Here is a 21,157-nt window from a genome sequence, read left to right as displayed (position 1 = left end):
AAATATCAAAGTGTGCTGAAGACAGTTTTCAGCAAACACACAGCACCAAGACTTAATTTGAAATATCAGTTCAGCAATTCAAACCTTCACATGAGCAATAACCATAAAAATATCCTTCCCAATACTTAGTTCCTACATTAACAATATCGTTATAATGTATTTGCATACAGGGCAGGTCTATGGACCTTGTCGAATATAAACAGGTGCAAGTATAGAGTTCAAAAGGCTGTCCACAATTAATAATAATAATAATAATAACAACATTAGGAAGGTAGTCTTTTTCTGGGTAGATTTATTTTATTTTTTTTCAGTTACAGCTACAGATCTTCTGAGGCACTATGTAAAAGGTTGCATACCCAGTTCTGTCATAAGCACCTGGCTTTTTGCATACAGTTTTGTCAATGGATGAAGTGAGGTATCCATAACCAAGTGTCCGAACTTAAGACTTACTCACCGGGAGAAAGAACGCAGGACAGCGGTACACACAACATTTAACATACAAGATGTCTGATTGAAAACAAATAATTAAAAAAAAAAATCAGGGAACAATATTTGCTGCAATAATTCACCTTGGCACAATGATGACACCGACAACATAAAACCTTTTTTCCCCCCATCCAAGATATTTTTAAAAGGGCTGTTAAATTCCCTACAAATATTGCGTTGATGTGCCCAAGAAAACACATAAAAGTCAGTTATTATTATTATTATTATCATCATCATCATCACTCTTGGCAGAATGCAAGGAATCAATAACTACTTCAACAAAACACAACCCATCTCACATAGTCTGGAGCTTGCCTCCAAAGAATGTATCATACTGTACATAAATAGTCTCATCCATGGAATAAAAATACACATGCAACATCCAGTTGAAAGTTACTCAGGGTATGGTAGTCTAACAGTGTCATTCCACACCAAGGGAAGAATGCTGGGAGAACTACCAAGTTCAAATAGTAAACAAACACACGTTTCTCTCTAGGCTCTAACGTCCAGGACAAAATACAGTACATCACAGCTCTTCTTTTTTTCCAGCAGGTCTCTTCTTCGTGTCTCATCAAAAATAGACTAGGCTGATTCCAGAAAAAATAAAGTGGGAAGAGAAAACAAAAATGTTTACGACTTCTGTTAGTCTTTAAACTGATTCCAGTGAGGTCTCTGAGCCGCACTGCATCTCTTTCGGTCTCTCGTTTTCCTTCATTTTGTCCTCGTAGTGTGGCGATTGTGAGAGTGCAAACAGACATGCCACGTGCGTGTCCATTTCCTGAAGTGTCATGTTGCCAGTGCAGTGTGTGTGTGTGTGTGTGTGTGTGTGTGTGTATAGGGGGAAGGGGGGGGGGGAGGGGAAGGGGCAGGGAAGCAGTAGGCTGGTGCAGGTTGCTCTGGGGGAGCAGAATGAGGCAGACGCCAGTCACTGTGTGTGTGTGTGTGTGTGTGTGTGTGTGTGTGTGTGTGTGTGTGTGTGTGTGAGAGAGAGAGAGATGAAGGCTTCAGTAGCAGCCGTCTTTCCACGACTCATCTGCGATTTTAGTCATCCCAAAAGACCTGCAACGACAGGAGACCCACATCAGCAACATGGGCCTGGGAAAGATGCCACAGCACTGACCAGCGTCAGCAGAACTGCTCTGTCTGAGGCCGACGTGCGCATAGTTCGGCCAGTAGTTTAGGCAGCATGAAAACACAGAAAATTAAACCCGACACAAAATGTCACATCAAGTTATATATATACACATTTAAATACATTACATTTAAAAGTGTAAAAGTATTTATTTATACACATTTAAATACAATACATTTAAAAGTGACAGTCAAGTCAAGAAATCTTGGAGGATTCTAGTTAGAACATCATAGACATTTAGTTATAATAGCACAGTAGATAAATGCACAAGCTGGATAATGACTGCATGGTGACTAGTAAAGCCCTGCTCACGGTCCGTCGCCTCAAAAGTTGAAATGATAACTTTGTCGCTGTGTTTCTTGTCACCAGTGGTTATTCCATCTGTAATCGCTGAATTACATTAACATTACATGGTCTGTATTTTCACTACACACATGTAAAGGAGGCGACATCAACAAGAAATATATTATCCAGCTTCCACCTCTCTCCCTCAGAGTTGTGCCTCCTTACCTCCTGGGCGTTTGTGACAGACGACCTCTAGCGGGCGGCGCGGCTCCCGCCATCCCCCTCCCGGGCATCTGCTTCGCCCCCAGGCTGGTCCGGCCAGCTGGGTACGCTCCTCCTCCTCCTCCTCCTCCTCCTCCTCCGTTAGCAGGCCCCGGGGACTGGACCCTGCGTGCCCCGGCGGAAGGGCCGGCCGCAGCCCCAGGGGCCCCGCGTGCGGGCTGCCTCGCCTGCCCAGCAGAGCCCATGGGGCCCAGGGCCTTCACTGGAGCACGCAGGGAGAGCGGGGAGTGGCCGGTGCTCCGGAGTCGCGTGGAGGAGGGCACGCCTGCGCAGGGAGGTGTGTGGGTGGTGGGGGTTTAAGATGGAGAAGGGAGGGTAAGGAGACACATGAGCAGTGAACATCTTACATGTTACAATGAACATTACAGTTTGAACCAAACTAAATAATAATCATTTCCTCTGTAACACACTGCACTGTTTGGCATGAAAAGCGTAGGGAGGTGTGTAGAGATGGAGGAGGTCAAGTGGATAGGGGCAACAGAAACAAGGAGCTGCGTAGGCCAGTTTGCATAATACATGTTAAGTGTTGTATTTATAGCTTACTTGATTACTATTCAAATGCATTGACACCCCTTTCTATGATACCTTTCATTGTAACAATGCTGATGCATTTTTTTCCCCCGCAACGCTAGGAAAATAAGTTGTGGTGTTATTTCTACAAACATCCACCAGGGGGCAGGGCATCACATAACAATAATGAGCAAAACTGCTTTTGTGGGTAGTTCCCTGATCTGCACCGCTGCCTCATGAAGCTAAGGGACTGATGCCACATGGTAAACTATAAACTTGGGAGCATGTGGCAGCCCAGTAGGGGATAGTAAGCCGACAGTGGCTGGGCTGCATCCACCAGGGCAGGGCATCACATAACAATAATGAGCAAAACTGCTTTTGTGGGTAGTTCCCTGATCTGCACCGCTGCCTCATGAAGCTAAGGGACTGATGCCACATGGTAAACTATAAACTTGGGAGCATGTGGCAGCCCAGTAGGGGATAGTAAGCCGACAGTGGCTGGGCTGGCCTGTGGGAGGTGTGGGTCTAAGGTGGAAATGGGGGAAGGCACAGCGGTGACGTGTTGGGGAGAGTTTGGGTAGGAATGGTACCGACCTGAGGTGGGGGACAGGGGCAGGCGCGACATGCGGTTGCCGGAGCTCTGCAGGTTAGCCTCCATGCTGCGGCTGTTTCTGACCGCCTCTAAAGAGCGCAGGCTGGTACGCGGCACCAGGTTAGGCATGCTGTGTCTCAACTCCTCTGGAATAACACACGCACACGCACGCACACGCACGCACACACACACACAAACACACACGCACGCACAAACAAACGCACGCACACACCCGCACGTACACAAACACACACACAAACAAACGCACAAACAAACAAACGCACAAACACACACACACACGTGCACACACACGCACGCGCGCACACAAACACACACACGCACGCACACACGCAGAAACACACACACACGCACAAACGCACAAACACACACACGCACAAACACACACACAAACACATACACCCTCAAAGTCAGACCACATTCATTCACCACTAACTTTACTTATACCAAAACCTCTTGTACCCGTTTCAGTAGACAACTAACCTATTACATTCAACATACTAGCCGCTAATATTTCATCAAAGTAAATACTGACTAAACTTGTAAATGAAAGGAACGTGATTCTCCTCACACCCAACTTCAAGCCTTCTGATGAGGAAAAGCACAACTGTAAACAAACGGTATGGAGGGCCACATCAATTCTAAAACTGACTATTCTCCTGCATATTGAACTGATCTAGCAGGTTTCTCAGTATAAACCCTTTCAAGAGAGTTCCATTATCAGCATCATAGTTGGCCCCACAAGACTTCCTTTTTAACATTCCATATGTTATCTTAATGCAGAGGAAGTAGATTGGGGCCCAAATAGAACGTTCAAGCATTGTTTTTTTTTTTATTGTTGAAAGGGTCTATAAATATCCTCAAAGGACATAGAAGTGTCCTCAACTCCTCTTACATTATGCATTATGCAAAGATCACATGCAGGGTCCAGCTGCTGCAGTAGCCGTGTGTAGAACAGTCCTCTTAAAGCCATGCATAGTGCTCATGGCAACGGCTGACATTGCCATGTATGAAAGTCCAGTGCCAATGTGGAATTACAGTACTGGTGTCTAAGCACAGTGGCATACTGCCATACATGCTACAATGCAGGGCTAACGTACAGACCCACTAGTCCATACTACATTACCCACAATGCACTGCACACACGCCTACCTTCACTGCGGGCGTATTTGAGGAGCTCAGCGCTGGGCCCCTGGAGGGAGCGCCGTGGGGTGTGTGTGCGCGGCTGACCGCCCACGCGTCCGTAGTCGTGAGGGCTGCTGGGCGACTGGCAGCGGGGCGATCCCAGCGGCGAGGGCGAGCATCTGGGCCGCCGCTGACCCAGGCTCGGGGGGCAGTAGCCCATGGCGTCCTCCTCATCCTCCAGGCTGTAGGAGTCCAGCTCCTGGTCGCTGTAAGCGCCTCCTCCTCCTCCTCCTCCACGACGCAGGGACTGCAGCGAGGCCGAGGAACTGCGGCGGGATGCGGTGGCCGAGCTGGACGCGTAGTCCTGACGCAGGCCTAAGAGACACACACACACACACACACACACAAATGTCACTACAGGGTAATTAAATAAAAACTGGAAAAATCTGCAAAAAAACACTTACAGCAAGTATTTCTTGGAGCCCATATACAGTGTGCAGACCATCTCCCTCTCACATCTCACCAAAATAACATACTCTGCAATGTCATCTAGGAGTTTTGCTTCAGTAGGAGTTGCTGATCCCTGCTTTGAAAAGGTGTTTAAATTTAGCCTCCTCTCCACTGCCTGGCGCCTGCAGCACTAAGCTATTTCTCCAGGCAGTGGGAACACCACAGCGATGATAAGAAAGGTACTTTAAACATCCTCAGCCCTTGGAGAGTTGCTAACATTGAGGGAAGCCAGATTACATTCTGAAGATCTCCAAGCGCAGCCAAATAGTACCAGCTGGGCAAAAAGCTGATTTCCTCTCTTTGATGTACAATATGCACCGAATGTGACAAGAATTTGAATACGGAAGTAGGTTTGCATAAGAAAACCCCAAGGCTTTACAGAGAAGGGGTCTCATAATCGCGCGCACACACAAACATTTGCATACTAACAGACACATACTGCTATAGCCCTTTCGGTGCTTACAATAGTTCACAAATGCAGAAACAGAGATACACACCTGTGTGTGTTGAGGAACACAGCTCCCTCTCTTTTTGTATACCCCAAAACTCATGTGCTCTCACACACACACACACACACACACACACACGGGGGTGCACTCACTCTCCTCCTGCAGACGGGCCATGATCTGGACATCAGTGAGGTCCTGCAGCTTGTAGCCCATGGAGATGGAGTCATCGGAGGTGCTCAGCTCGCTGTCTATAGACGACTGGGAGCTCAACGCCGAGTGCATACTCATGTAACCTACACACACACAAAGTTATTTATTTTAAAAAAAAAGAAGAAAAATTTGCTTGCACACACACACACACACACAAGCCCATAGGCATGCAGCACAAGCAGTATTGTGGCTTTAAAACCGTGTGTGTACATACTCACACAAACACACAGAGAAACACACACTCACACACAGTAATGTGGCTTTAAAACCGTGTGTGCATATGCTCACACAAACACACACACCAACAGTAATGTGGCTTTAAAACCCATGTGTGTACATACTCACACAAACACACAGAGAAACACACACAGTAATGTGGCTTTAAAACCCATGTGTGTACATACTCACACAAACACACAGAGAAACACACACAGTAATGTGGCTTTAAAACCCATGTGTGTACATACTCACACAAACCACAGAGAAACACACACAGTAATGTGGCTTTAAAACCCATGTGTGTACATACTCACACAAACACACAGAGAAACACACACACACACACACACACACACACACACACACACACACAGTAATGCAAGTTTAAAACCATGTGTGTACATATACTCACATAAACACACAGAGAAACACACACTATGTGCAGACAAACTGGTTTGACTACTAAAGCATGTATGCACATTACTGTGGCTCTCTCTTCCAGACAGACACACAGAGCCATACAGCAATACAGTTAGACGCATGCTCCAACACACACACAGCAATACAGTTAGACGCATGCTCCAACACACACACAGCCATACAGTTAGACGCATGCTCCAACACACACATAGCAATACAGTTAGACGCAGGCTCCAACACAGAACACACACAAGCAATATAGTCCGACGCATGCTCCAACACCTAACACAGAACACACACACACAGCAATACAGTTAGACGCAGGCTCCAACACAGAACACACACACACACAGAAATATAGTCAGACGCATGCTCCAACACCCAACACAGAACCAGAGTGGGATTATTCCGTTCCTTTGAACCAACCCCAGCTGGGCCACACACACACACGCACACACACACAACACAGAACCAGAGTGGGTTTATTCCGTTCCTATGTACCAACCCCAGCTGGGCATCTCACAGCCACACACACACACACACACACACACACACACACACACACACATGTTTGACTGTTAGTAATGGCTCAGTGGCCATGCTTTTCAGTTCCATTCCTGTCTGGCATTCAGGGTTAAGGGGGGAGGAGTGTCAGAATTGATAGAGCTCAGAGACTTCAGAGCCAGGTGTGTGTGTGCCTGGGTGCGTGCGTGTGTGTGTGTGTGTGTGTGTGTGTATTAATTTCAAAATTACCAACTGGGTTTTCAGTAATGAGAACATAAGGGCATACATTGTATGTGTGTGTGTGCGCATGCATGTGTGTGAGTGCATGTGTATTAGAGGACACACAGTGCCCCCGCCTTTCCCTGCACATACACTCAGGTGTGTGTGTGTGTGTGTGTGTGTGTGTGTGTGTGTGTGTGTGTGTGTGTACTGAAATCCTGAGTGGATGCCGTTTCACTGCTATAAACAAAAGGTCAGACAGGAAAAGCTCAGCCTTTCACAAAAGAAAGGTGTATACATTGAAAGGTCATCAAGTCCGCACAGAAGCCATAAATTGCAGTGCAGACACCAGGGAGAGAGGGAGACACACACACACACACACACACACACACACACAGGATGCGTGGGAATGACTAGGCAAGGCAAGCGCACATGTTTAAATACAACGCCAAGGTTAGTCACATCCACAGCATAACATAACACACCCAACCCAGATGAGAAATGACTAAGAAAGAAAAACAACATTGCTGTACCCTTGGGGCTGTTGCTGACCTTGTACAGTGGGCATGTAAATCTGTGTCAGTGTGTGTGCATGTGTGGGCATGTGAATCTGTGTCAAGTGTGTGTACGTGTGTGTGTGTGTGTGTGTGTGTGTGTGGGCATGGGAATCTGTGTCAGTGTGTGTGTGGGTGTGTGTGTGTGTGTGTATCTGGGTGTCAAAGTATGTGTGCTCATGCAAACAAAACATTTGTTCCCTCATGTGCACAACAGAGTTTGCAGAGGGATGCATGTATGTGTGTGTGTGTGTATGTGTGTGTGTCTACATGCACATAAGTGTGTGTGTTTGTGTGTGTCTACATACACATAAGTGTGTGTGTGTGTGTGTCTACATACACATAAGTGTGTGTGTGTGTGTGTGTGTGTGTGTGTGTGTGTGTGTGTGTGAGAGAGAGAGAGAAGACCACAGAGAGTGTTAGGTCATGCCATACCTGAGCTGCCACAGGTTAGTAGCGGTTTGTTAGTGGATTTGTGGTACCCAGGGGAGAGCGAGGCCTCTGCTGTGGAGCCCACCGAGCACTGGGAGGGGCTGGAGTACACGTTCCTCCATCGAGACGCCGCTGCAACACACACACACACACACACACACACACACACAGTTAGTCGTACAACATTAACAGTCTGTACATGTATGCAAGTGTCTGCGGGGTTATTTCAGATGTACAGTGTAGCGATGTTCCACTTTGGAGCAAATGAAAGACATGACATAGAAAACCCACACGTTTGAATCAAGAACTGAATACAGTCAGGTGCGGTTTCTTGACCTCTTTCACACACACACACACACACACACACACACACACACACACAGTAATATCACAGCGTAAAGGCACCCTCTCTCACTCTCTCGATCATACAGAGACATCCTCCATTCACAAGGCTTCATCCTGAGCTGGACTGACACTTGACACAAAGGTCAAAAGAGGTCAATGTTCCAACGCATCAGACCTATGACCATAAGCTAAGTACGGTCACAGTGCTCTACTAACATACCTCCACACACCCTTTATCGAACACCCTCAACAAATCCAAAAAGTGCTTTTGTCCTCGCTCAAGTATCATCCTGACCTCGACCTTGACCCCAAGGTCATCAGCTCCATCTCGGAGCCTAACTGACAGGGAGCAGAGCTCAAGTCACTGTTTATCATTAGCACAGGGAACCCGAACCAGCTGGAAACAGGGAAGATCAGGTGAGCGTAGGCTGCACTCAGACAGAGGGGACCGTGTGTATGTGTGTGTGTGTGTGTGTGTGTCTGCACAGATACACCAGATACAACCATGTGCATGTTTCTGTTTGTAACACCTCCAGCCCAAGCCACTTCAAGCAGAACACATGTCGATCTATATACAAAACACTGTACAGGATAATTTTAATTAAATTTATCTGTATTGTCTGGCTATCAAAATGAATCCCATAAAGTTGATCTCGCTCACGTTTGCTCTAGTAGGTAAGCTACATGTAGCTAGTAATCTTGCTTCATCAGATAATGATATGGTACTGGGCCACAGGCCTGTTAAACAGCACGTCTGCTGAGGACTAAAGACTTGTGTGTGTGTGTAAATGAGTGAACCAGAGCTACCTGAGGCTGGGCAGGTAACCCAAGACTGGGCCTTGGCTAATGATGCGCCCGAGTGAGTCAGCCGCACTGCTGCTCAGCTGGGAGAGGGTGCAGAGAGCAGCTGACCGTGGTGTAAATAATGGATCTCATAGACTGGCTGAGAGACAGGCAGGTAACCACACACACACACACACACACACACACACTTAGGACAGAGATAGGACAGAAATAGAGAGACACCAACTTCGAACACTGGCTGAAAGACAGACAGATAACAAATACACTCACTCTCTCCATCTCTCTCTCTCACACAGACACACACACACACACACACACACACACACAGGAAGGTAGACATACTCTCAACAGCTCTGGGGGGTGCTATAAAGTGCTACGCCACTGAAAACGCATCTTCTCATTCAGACACACAGTCGGTCCCTGAACCTGCCTTGTGCATACAATGAAAGTCAAGAAAACCTTATGGGAGGGCCAAATAACAAATCACCCCACCCATATAACACACAACCAAGCACACCCAAGCACACACACACACACACACACACTCTGTCTGTAGTATCAGTACACAACTCACCACACACACACCTTAGCAAACCTAATGCAAATTACTTCATTTGACAAAGCACAATGAGAGTGTGTTTTATCTGTGCCAACGAGGCTGATCATATCTAGCAAAGCCTTTCCACAGCGTAGACTACGTCAGCCATTCCCAGGAGTTTTCGCCATCCAGGAAGAGAGGAGGAGAAAATAATACTTGGCCCTGCTGCAAAGGCCACGTGAACTCTTATTTGCATAGAGCGTGTTTAAATGACCAGGATCGCTTTCATGACCTGAGGCTGGCCACGCCACATAAGGACAAAAGGAGCAGCGCTTGGAAACGAGTACAGGTTACACAGTCACACTGGTATTGGTTTAACTTTCCCCTGCGCCCTCCTTGGAATGAAGGCATCTACACACATTCATAGAAAGTTTCATCTAATTGATCATCTTGTGTCTCATATAGCAGTGGGTCCAGTAGCCCAGACACACACAGGGGATAACCAGAAGGGCTGAGAGCACCACACACACACACACACACACACACACACACACACACACACACACACACACACACACACACACACACACACACACACACACAAGCACACACACACACTCTCTCTCTCACTCACACACACGACACACACACACAAAGACAGCAAAAGGAACTGGGGCTGCTTTTGAGGCGCTGGAGATTGTAAATAGACTTTAAAGATGCTTTGTGTAAGAGAGCTAGGAGAGGGAGAGGGGGAGAGAGAGAAGGAGAGAAGGAGAGAGAGAAGGAGAGTGTGAGCGAGAGTGTAAGAGACTGAAAGACAAAGACTATGAGAGAGTGAAAGAGTGAGGGACAGAGAGTGTGTGTGTGTGCAAAGACACATATATATTTATTCATTGGTCAGTGTGTGTTAACATACAGGATATGTGCTGGTACGCAATTTGTGTGTGTGTGTTTGGGCGTGTGTGTGTGTGTTTTGAGCGTGTGTGGCTTACATTGGTCCAAGCGGTTGATGAGGGTTTTGCAGGCCACCTCGGTCTCTGGGCTGGGATGGTCCAGGACCTGCCGACACCACTTCAGAGGAGACTGGGGGCCCTGCTCGGCCGCCTGCTTCTTAGGGGACACATAGAGCCTAGACAGGGAGAGTGAGAGAGAGAGAGGGGGAGAGAGAGAGAAAGAGAGAGAGAGAGAGAGAGAGAGAGAAAGAAAGAAAGAAAGAAAGAAAGAAAAGAAAGAAAGAAAAGAAGAAAAGAAAGAAAGAAAGAAAGAAAGAAAGAAAGAAAGAAAGAAAAGAAAAGAAAAAAGAAAAGAAAAAGAAAAAGAAAAGAAAAGAAAAGAAAAGAAAAGAAAGAAAGAAACATTGTCAACCCTGAATTGAGGAGTACTCTATTCACTTGTTGCTGACATGCTATTCTAGCCAGTTGTTTTAAAGTCACATTTATAATAAACGCTACTACATGCTCTGCATGGCAGTAAACCCTTAACTGCACCAAATTACAGAACAGCACAGAGATGGAGGACAAAACCGTAAACAAAAATAGATGGAGATAGCAGGCCACCGAGCCAGTTTACCAACTCTCTCTCCGTCTGTGTGTGTGTGTGTCTGGAAAAATCTGTATAAGCTTTTTAATAACCGGTTAGGTATGTGTTTCTTTGTACGCGTATATGCGTACATGCCTCATTAATGTCACTGCAACCATGAATTTTCTCGCCTGAGTGACATTAACCACACACACAAACACACCTCTGGAGGAACTCACTGCATTCTCAACACTCAGGCTAGCCAAGGCTCTGCAGTCATGAGAGGCTTAACAGACCTAAGGCTGCAACAATACAAAACAATCTCCTTCTTATGCAAACACCCTAACTTGTGATCAGCACCAGTCAGATTCACCAGTCTGCCTTTATGTGGCCAAGACCCAGGCTACTAAAATATAACCCCATCATAATATCAGTCTGAAATGATGAATTGAGTTGGTGGTTTGGTATCTAATGCAGAAATTACACAGATGACCTATACAGCAAAATGAATAGCCTAGCTTGTTCTAATAGATTGTTAACATAACTAACACTATCAGTAAACAAAAAACCTCTTCCCTGACCGGGAATCGAACCCGGGCCGCGGCGGTGAGAGCGCCGAATCCTAACCACTAGACCACCAGGGACCGTGTGTCTGGTCTCCTCATCTTACACTAAATAACTTCAGCAGGGGGCTGAGAGGCCGCGCGGCGCACACACACACACACACACACACACAGGGGAACAGCTGACTGCGGCACTCTGTGAAAGAGCCCAGCACAGCTGAGCTGAGCCAGCAGCAGCCATGCAGCGCTAACCCCACACAGGCCCGGCACACAGCATCAGTTCTGCAGCGCTAACCCCACACAGGCCCAGCACACAGCACCAGTTCTGCAGCGCTAACCGCACACAGCATCAGTTCTGCTGCGCTAACCCCACACAGGCCCAGCACACAGCACCAGTTCTGCAGCGTTAACCCCACACAGGCCCAGCACACAGCACCAGTTCTGCAGCGCTAACCACACACAGGCCCAGCACACAGCATCAGATCTGCAGCGCTAACCCCACACAGGCCCAGCACACAGCACCAGTTCTGCTCTGAGTATCAGTCAGGAGGACTACACCAAATAAATTGTCTTCAAGGAACCCTGCAATTAAGATACGAGTACTAACTCATAACATATAGGATGACAAAAACACGTTTCGAAACAAATATTGACATAGTTGTAGATTCCTGAGACCTTTGTACTCCCCCCCACACACACACAGCACACGCATGCGTGCGCGCACGTCTAATAGCTGTGTCTGAAACTATGAAAATCCTGTCTTCCAAAATCCCCAAATCTTCTCCAAGTTGTCTAGTCTCTACTGCATGGGCAGCATAGGTGGTCACACTCATAATAGATAGCATTTGACAAAGACTGCTGTAGGGGACTCTGCCTCTCTAACTGGAAGAGACAGGTTCGGATGGACACACACACACACACACACACACACACACTTATCCAAACTGCAGTCGAGTGAGCGACTGCCGTGTAGCATTGAATGCTCTCCATCCACACCAAGTCTGTCATGTTTCACATTCAAAACAGCAGAACAACTTAAGCGACAGAAAGGAAATAGGAACAAAAGTTCTGCCCAAAACGTCGCGCCACATCTCGGTGCACAACACTCTGATTCAGTTTAGGACATTCCAATTAAAAAACAATGTAACAATGTAACTTATTTTGTCACTAAGGCTCGCTCGCATCGCATAGTTACGACGTGGTGTTAGAGTCAGCTGTGAGGATTTCACTCACTCTCTTTCTTTCTTTCTTTCTTTCTTTCTCTCTCTCTCTCTCTCTCTCTCTCTCTCTCTAACACAGACAAGGTCTAAGCTTAGGCACTACACTGCTTTAGATGCAGAAAGACATGGTCTTTAAGGAAATGAGCAGCCTACACAGCACACAAGTTCAAAGGTCACCAGATCTAAATGCTTCAACATAAGTCAACATAAGTTACTCATCATGATTGTTATGTTCCGTTCAGTCAGATTTCACTTCATGTGAGTAGTCCACGGAGCGATCTGTTATGTCTGCATCATTCTTGTCAAAATCCCTAAACTAAACAACAAAGTGAAAAGCACTATAGTCATAGGCTATAATTCTAACTTCTCCCGTCCTCAATAACTTAACCCAATAGCTAGCATCTCGGCCCTCACTTATTGGTGTGTATTCATTTCCTGTTTGTACAGTACAACCCTTTTTTATTTTTCTAGAAAAAGCTACAACTAGAAAAAGTATATTAACTTAATCTTTTACATTTAAAAAAAAAAGAAGTGCGTTGTGGCATTTCACTGAGTGACGTGCACTTTTGAAACTCAAGCTGCCACACCATAAAAAGGTGCAGGCTTAATGATTGAACATTTTTAAGAGAGATCAACTGAACATGCTTACATGCATCACAGAGGTCTTCAGGGGTCATTTTGATGATCTTGCAAACTAACACATGACTATACATTTTTTTTATGATTTCATAATGGTCTTCTTAGGTTGTTAGTTACACTGAAGGAGTTGAAATTAACTGCATTTTCAGGACAAAAGTCCCTGAGTTATTTCAAAACTTAAAATAAAATTAAAATTATAAATTATAAAATAAGGCAACATATTTTATTTTCCCAAAACTTATTTGAAGTATAACAGGTTAGATCATGTAGTGTTATCTAACACACTTTGTACGTAGGCCTAAATAATTTGGTGAGGACACAAAAAGAGACCCGTCACGTCTCTCAGCCCAAACCAAACATACATAGCCTAGCTGTGCAGCAGTAAGCACATCCGCTGCCAAGTTCATCAAAAGGCCTATTCAAAGCCACTGCGGCGGGGATCGGCGAGGGGGGAGTGTCATCCATACAAAAGCCCCTGTCAGACGAAGCTCATCCAGCCCTTTACACAGGGACATACACACATACAGGGACATACACACATACACACACACACACACACACACACATACACACACACACACACACACACACACACACACACACATGGACATACACACACACACAGCTCCTGCTGGGATGAACACAATAATATAGAGCGCTGCATTGAGGTCATCGTTCCTGTTTTTTTCCCCTTTCTCTAGAGAGAGAGATAGGAAAAGAAGATGATAAATAAGAGAGAGCAAGAGAGGATAGAGAGAGCAAAAGAAAGAGAGAATAGAGAGAGAGAGAGAGAGCGAGAGAGAGAGAATGAAAGAAGGAGGGTCAGTCCAAAAGCACAGACGGAGACCTGGCATGCCCTGGACAGGAATCTCCACTGCGACAGTTAGCACTAAGCACAGTGAGATCAGATCCGGGATGTGAGCCTTCAGCTGAACTGCAGCCGATTACCCACAACACCCCAGTCGCTCACAGCACTGCATCCCGCAATCCACGGCCACGCCGGGCTTCTCTAGGCAGAGCCGGTCGTCCATCTTCACTTGCATAACAACAAACCTGATTATGTCTCTTCACTTATACTATTATCCATTCTTAGTACAGGTGTAATACAGGTGTGTTTCAAGGAGGTAAGCCGAACACTCGGAATGCGCACCACTTATTGAAGGGTCTGCAGGTATCACCTAGAGGAGACCACCTAGTTACCACTTCATGGACCACCATTCACTTTGCCTTTTATGGACATCAAATAACTGAAGCAATCTGTTCATGTGAGCATTGTTGTTATTTTCTGGCTCCACCAATACCTCATATCTCATGATATGGCTCCATGATGAATGTTTTTGTAAAGCTATGTTAAAATTGAGGTCATGAACATGCAGAGCTGATGCACAGGAAAGAAGTTACCGTGTTATTTGGATAAGAAACTCACAGGTAATCTGGGAAATGCCCCCTGGTGGGGGGAGGGAAAGCAAAAGGAGACGCCATTCTGAGATGTCTTCATTGTCTTGTTAGATTGGCACTTTAACAGAACAGAACTCCTGCAAATACAAGCTGAACTCAGACATGAAGCATAACTTGTCGTGGCTGCATCCAGAAAATTATTATGCTACATGTAGAAAAATACATCCCTCAAATGTTGATTTTGAAAATTAATTTAACATAATGGTCAATGTTTTTACTCATTCAGATCTTACTGAGTGTTTAATGACACCCTTTTCTGTGATGTGAAAAACAAAACTGGATATGTGTTGAGATTTTCAGGGACTTTAAAGCCACACTTTCTTTTCGCTTATCAGATAGAAGCACAACTTGAATTACATAGTGTGACTTTGGAAAATAGTCAGGCTACTTTACATACTTGGACATAGGATGGAAAATGTAGGCTAACTCTTAGGAGTAGATTCTTCACTAGCTGCATGCTTCAAATTGATAATCTCACTTCCAAAATTGTGTAGTGCCATGAGAAGTCATGTAAATCACTGAGCTTTACTGCAGCTACACGGCCTCATCCCAGTTCATACCCTCGCAGGACTCGGCATTTTCAGTCTGCTTCTTGGCTCAATCCTTATTTGTCTGCCCATGATTGACCCCTGAGGTGACGCCCACCCCCTGACCCATCGACCTGCCATACACCTCTCACATGCACACACAAACACAAAAGTGCACACTTCACACACAAACGCGCACATTTCACACACGCACAAACGCGCACACTTCACACAGACACACACAGCTTGTCCACACCCAGTACCAATCAGAAAGAGCAGGATCACATGTGGCCTAAGTCCACCCAAAGCAGTTTACAGGGTCTGGTCAAAGCGGCTTAGTGGGGCTGACCGGATTAGCCCGTGCTGTGGTTGTGTTTGCCCCACGCATAGCATATGGGAGAAGGCTAATGATGTGAAACTGAGAATAAGTCAGTGCTGTGCTGCCTCTGCCATTCCAAACCCAGGGTAAGCTGCTAATTGGCCAGCAGGCAAACAATGGCCTACCTGTTTACAGACAGTGCAAAAATGGAATTATGGGATAACTGTGTGGGGATTGCTTAAGGGAAACATTAATGCTACGTCATCTCATTACATATGCATGGGAGAGATATGGATTAAAAATGGATTGCACTGGATTTAGCAGCATTCTTGCTAATTAGCTGGTCTGTAGCATGTCTACATTTTGTGAGTTGTTCAAGAAATAGTATGGCAATATTGCAATGCCGGTAATTTTACAACTTAATTAATTTCTTTTTCAAATCTGTCTTGCTGGGGTTTCCTTGGATGAAAGAAAAAGAAACTGATGTTCTTCTGACTTCCAGACTGGCAAGTACACTGGCATTTTCAAGCAGACATGCACAGTAGGGGAAGAGGCACTCACTCTCTCTCCCGGCTCTCAAGTAACACCGTCACACACACACACACACACACGGCAGGACTGTGGCATGCCTCGGGTGAATCACGTTGACTGGGCAGTGGGCACTCCGTACAAACAGAGGCCCACGCTCCTCTGTTCCTCCCCCAGCTCTGTCCATCTTCTCTTGTCCTTCATTTACCCTCCCTTTGCTCTAGTCTTCATCTCTCTATTTTGCTCTCTCTGACTTACCATCTCTCTCGCTCTCGCTCTCTCTCGCTCTCTCTCTCTCGCTCGCTCTCTCTCGCTCGCTCAGTTCCTGCATGTCTTGTTCTCACTCGCTCGCTCTACTTCCCAGGATGCTTAGTGAATCATATGATGCTGTATGGTGCAGAGCTGCAGTGCTGTGATCTGTACATCCAGTGCTCCCTCAGAGCCTCCATAGAGGGACACAAACACACACACAAAAACAGCCCAGCTACACTATATTCCCACGATGCCACAGCGGGCCCGCTAACACACTCCTCAACGACAGATATACAATTAGGCATGCACTTTTCAGGAGCTCTTTAGCTGATACTAATGTTAACAGTTTCCAGTTTATCATTTACAATGGCAAGGGAAAAGCCTTCAATGGGGTTGTAAATATTGACATCAGTTGGACTGTTGTCGTTAAAGGCAAAAGTTGCTGGGAAGCAACTCAGCCAGTCTGAGTGGACCAACTAAGAGGGCTTTAATAGGTTTGACTCTTTTAGTGATAGCATCGACAGTTGGCCTACTCAGCTTGCCAAGCTCCCTAGTCACAGAGCTCTGATGTGTCTTATTCAAAGGGTGCAAATATAACCCCATTGGCTAAATGTGGGCACCACTGCACAGAGGGGCTATTCATTCCTTCCCAAAAACATAACATAGCTTTTATGGAGCCCAGTTAACGGATCTGTAGTGCATCTGCAGATGCAGCCTTGTAAGGTGTCAAAGGCAAACATCGGCAAAGTATCCGGACCATCTTTAAACTCAAATCAGACTGGATCAGTAACAATAGGGACTTACCAGCTGTCCTCGTCCTCTGCCTCGACACAGTCCCCCAGATCAAGCACATCCACATCGTCCAGGGCAGAGTGGTCCATGACCGCATCGCTCCCACCCAGCGTCTCCGACTCGCAGCTTTCCAGAGAGGGACTTGACTGTGGCTGTCCTAGGGGCTGCTCCTCTGTGTTGCCGCCAGCGCAAGTGAGATGAAAGCCGGCGGACTCCGGGTTCTCTTCATCGTCTTCGTCCTCTAGCCTTGAGGCTTCGGGCAGCGGGGACATGTCCTCGATGCTGTTGCTACTACTGTCCGGCGGGGGGGACAGTTCAAAGTCTCGGGCGCTAACCTCACCTCCGTCCTCCGTCGTAACGGAAGAGTTTGTAACTCCCTCGCCAAGTGTCCTTTGGTTATTTATGTCAGTACCAGTCGAAGTAAGGTTGCTGTTGATAAGTTTGGTGCCCCTGTTGCGCAGGGTCTGGTTCTGAACTTCCAGTCTCCGCACTAGCTCCTGCAACTTGCGGACCTCTTCTAGCTCCACCCCTGCAAGGTCCTGTTCGGTTTCAAAGCCGGGCTGCGCGCTAGCCATGTGTCCGCTGGTACTACCGCCATTGTCGGCTGTCTGGACCACATTTCCACTGTCCGGAACCACCATTCTCCCCAGCTCCTGTGAAACAGACGGACTGGTAATGTTAGCGTGCTTTCTAAGGTTATTCGGAAAATAATGCAAAGTCAAAGCCACATCTGAATAACCAAGTTGAGAGGGATTAATCAACAGCACTCCAACATATCGTCAAACTTTGACCTGCACGAGATCCTTTGGATCACGGAGACGTTGCCCAATTACAAACCCAAGCAGCAAGTGAGAGAAACACGTTAAGAATAACTGTTACATGAGAGCTAGCGATCAACCAAATCAGTATGTTACCATACTTCCATGTTGATCAACCATGAGGCACACGTTAGCCTCACATGAACGAATCAGCTGCCGTTTATATATAACGTTATAAGTTTGAAAAACAAACGTCATTTTTGCAGCGTGGCAATTTCTCATGCATGACTAAAGAAACTAAACGTGACACAAATACAATCAAATGGCCTAACATTTGTAATTTTATGTAGTAAGTTAAATTAATCAGGCAAATACGGCAATCAATGACCTACACTACATTCCGACAAATCAATCATGTAACGTCCTAGCAAACTGTCCGACCAATGTTAATAAAGAAAAGTCACTGTTGAGCCAAGGGAAGTCAACTGCAGGACCTTTCAGCTGCAAGCGAATCGTTTTTACATAATGTCCACAATCTGAAGCTCAGATAATCTACCCATGCAGATGCTCTCTTATTTAGTTGGCTAGTTACTTGACTATTTGCTTGGTAGATAGAAAACAGACTCGACATGCTATCTAACCGCCGATTTAGCTAGCAGCAAAGCTAACAGCAAAACAAAACCTACCACCGGTGTGTGATCTGTAATTTCGGAGGATGTTAGAATTAACGTTGACGAGGTTTTGCTTTGTTTTTCATCGATTCGGTCACCGTAGCATTTTCGTAAAATGTGGCCGAACAAGCAGTGTAAATCGGAGAAAAAAATCGCGCAAATCCCCCTGTTACCTTATCGCAAGGTATCTATCTGCAAACGCTAGCTAGTTAACTTTGCTAGCTAAGTGGCTACTATCGTTCAGCTAACTAGCTTGACTGTTACTACAGAGGTGTGATGCCTATCATCCCTTAACGACAAGGAATACACCAATCAGAAGCTTAAACCCGCCCATTTGCAGAGAGCACGCTAGACCTGTAAATTTAGCGCCATCTGTAGGTAACTCAGAGCACATCTATTTTAGCCCAACGGTGCATAATCCAGCAGACAGCCAACAGCAGATGGCAGCAAAATCTACAATTCTGTTCTAGATAGCAGGTTGGACGCATCTGATTCTCATGTGTTCTAAAGCAGGGATGGACTATATATATATATATATATATATATATATATATATATATATATATATATATTTTTTTTTTTTTTTTTTAAAAGGGTCTGCAAAAAAGGTCCTGCAATAAACATGACATTTTGCAGCAGTCTCGTTATGTTTGTCATTTTTAACACCTTGCTTGCTGTTCGCTGATCCATTTAGGCCTATCACTCTATTTTTTCAACACTGAGCCGAATATGTGAAATGGACTCGAGTGGAGAGATGATCATGGACTTCAGGATACACCCACCCTTACGTCCCCCATTAGTAGATCGCCATACGTGGAGTCCAGCATGTTGCTCCGCTATCTTGCTACAGTAGCCTGTAAAGGACAAACAATAGAGATAGTGGATTCATACTGCCTCATTAGTCATCTGACCACAGGTTCTGCTTCATCAAGGATCAGGATCACCATGAAACAGTTGCTGAATCCTGAAACCTGCTGAAGTCCATCACTCTGCTCAACAACACTATCCTAACTCCCACCTGGCAGCATCGCCAATACCCCTTCCCAGCACATACTCATGCAGGCACATGCAGTTTCACACACACACACACACACACACACACACACACACACACACACACACACATACTGTATGTGACAATGCAACCCCTACTAATATAGACCCATCCATTGCTTGGACTCTGCAATGTACTTTCATTATTGCACTTATACTGTATATTCCTGTACTTAACTTTTAAGCTATATTTCATTGGGTTTATTTCATTCTGTCGTGTTTCTCATACTCTCACAGTTACTGAGTCGTATTGTATGTGTCTTATTCTGCTTTTTTCCTTGTTTCACTTCTGCATAGCATTGTGCTTTTGGTAGACAATTCTGATTTTGATTAATACACATATGGAAACATTTTTTTTTTTTTTACTTAACATATATTTTTTTTTTTTTACTTAACCTTCTAACACTGTTCCGATCAAAAATGACCGATTTACTCATTCCCTGTACCATTAATATGGCATTTTTCATCAGATTGCCTCAAGATCTTATGATATCCTTCACAAAAGGCTTTTGAACACATAGAATTTATTTTGACTACTTTCTACACCCACTCACAGACACACATACACACACACACACTCAGTACATGTTGTCAGTTCATGTTGCCACTTGTACGTGTGAACCACCAATGTCCGCACAGGCATTCACGCACATACGTGAATGGGGTGAACAGAAACACACCCACCCACACACCCATAAACAGACACACACACATGTACACCCACTCACACACACATAACACACACACACACACACACACAGTTCATGTTGTCATGTTGCCACTTGTGCATGTGATCCACCAATGTTCGCACACACAGGCATGCATGCACACACAGAAACACACACACCCCACACACACACAAACAGACACACACTCACACACACACACACACACACACACACACACACACAGTTCATGTTGTCATGTTGCCACATGTGCAGGAAAACCACCAATGTTTGCACACACATGCATTTTCACACATGGAAACACTCACACCCACACACATAAACAGACACACACACAAACACACGTTATGTAGATGTTAATGTTCTAATAAGGGTCTGTTTACAATAATGTTCTATTAAATAATACTTTTTGTCATGGTATTGGTATTTAAGAGCAGTTAAAACTGTTCGTTCAAATTTGACCGCGAACAGTAAATGAAGGGGGGTAGCAACGAACAGTGTTTAAAGGTTAACTTAATTACCATTAGTAGACTTGCAAT

At 45.5% G+C, this 21,157-nt stretch overlaps 1 protein-coding gene and 1 non-coding gene across 2 annotated transcripts; both read right to left on the bottom strand.

Moving 5' to 3' along the window:
* Positions 1-275: 275 nt before the first annotated feature.
* On the bottom strand, positions 276-19,157 carry zgc:66447 (SLAIN motif-containing protein-like). Its single transcript, XM_048231949.1, has 9 exons — positions 18,895-19,157; positions 17,463-18,103; positions 10,627-10,763; positions 7,951-8,079; positions 5,542-5,682; positions 4,458-4,805; positions 3,290-3,433; positions 2,129-2,450; positions 276-1,545 (listed from the first exon to the last, which is right to left on the bottom strand). Exons 2-9 carry the CDS (start codon positions 18,089-18,091, stop codon positions 1,491-1,493), a joined length of 1,905 nt encoding a protein of 634 aa, XP_048087906.1. The 5' UTR covers positions 18,092-18,103; positions 18,895-19,157; the 3' UTR covers positions 276-1,490.
* On the bottom strand, positions 11,725-11,796 carry trnae-cuc. Its single transcript has one exon. It is a non-coding gene; the product is annotated as a tRNA-Glu (tRNA).
* Positions 19,158-21,157: the final 2,000 nt, after the last annotated feature.

This window comes from Alosa alosa, chromosome 21, assembly GCF_017589495.1.
Source record: "Alosa alosa isolate M-15738 ecotype Scorff River chromosome 21, AALO_Geno_1.1, whole genome shotgun sequence".
NCBI classification, from domain to species: Eukaryota; Metazoa; Chordata; class Actinopteri; order Clupeiformes; family Clupeidae; genus Alosa; species Alosa alosa.
This window is presented reverse-complemented; position numbering and strand designations above follow the sequence as displayed.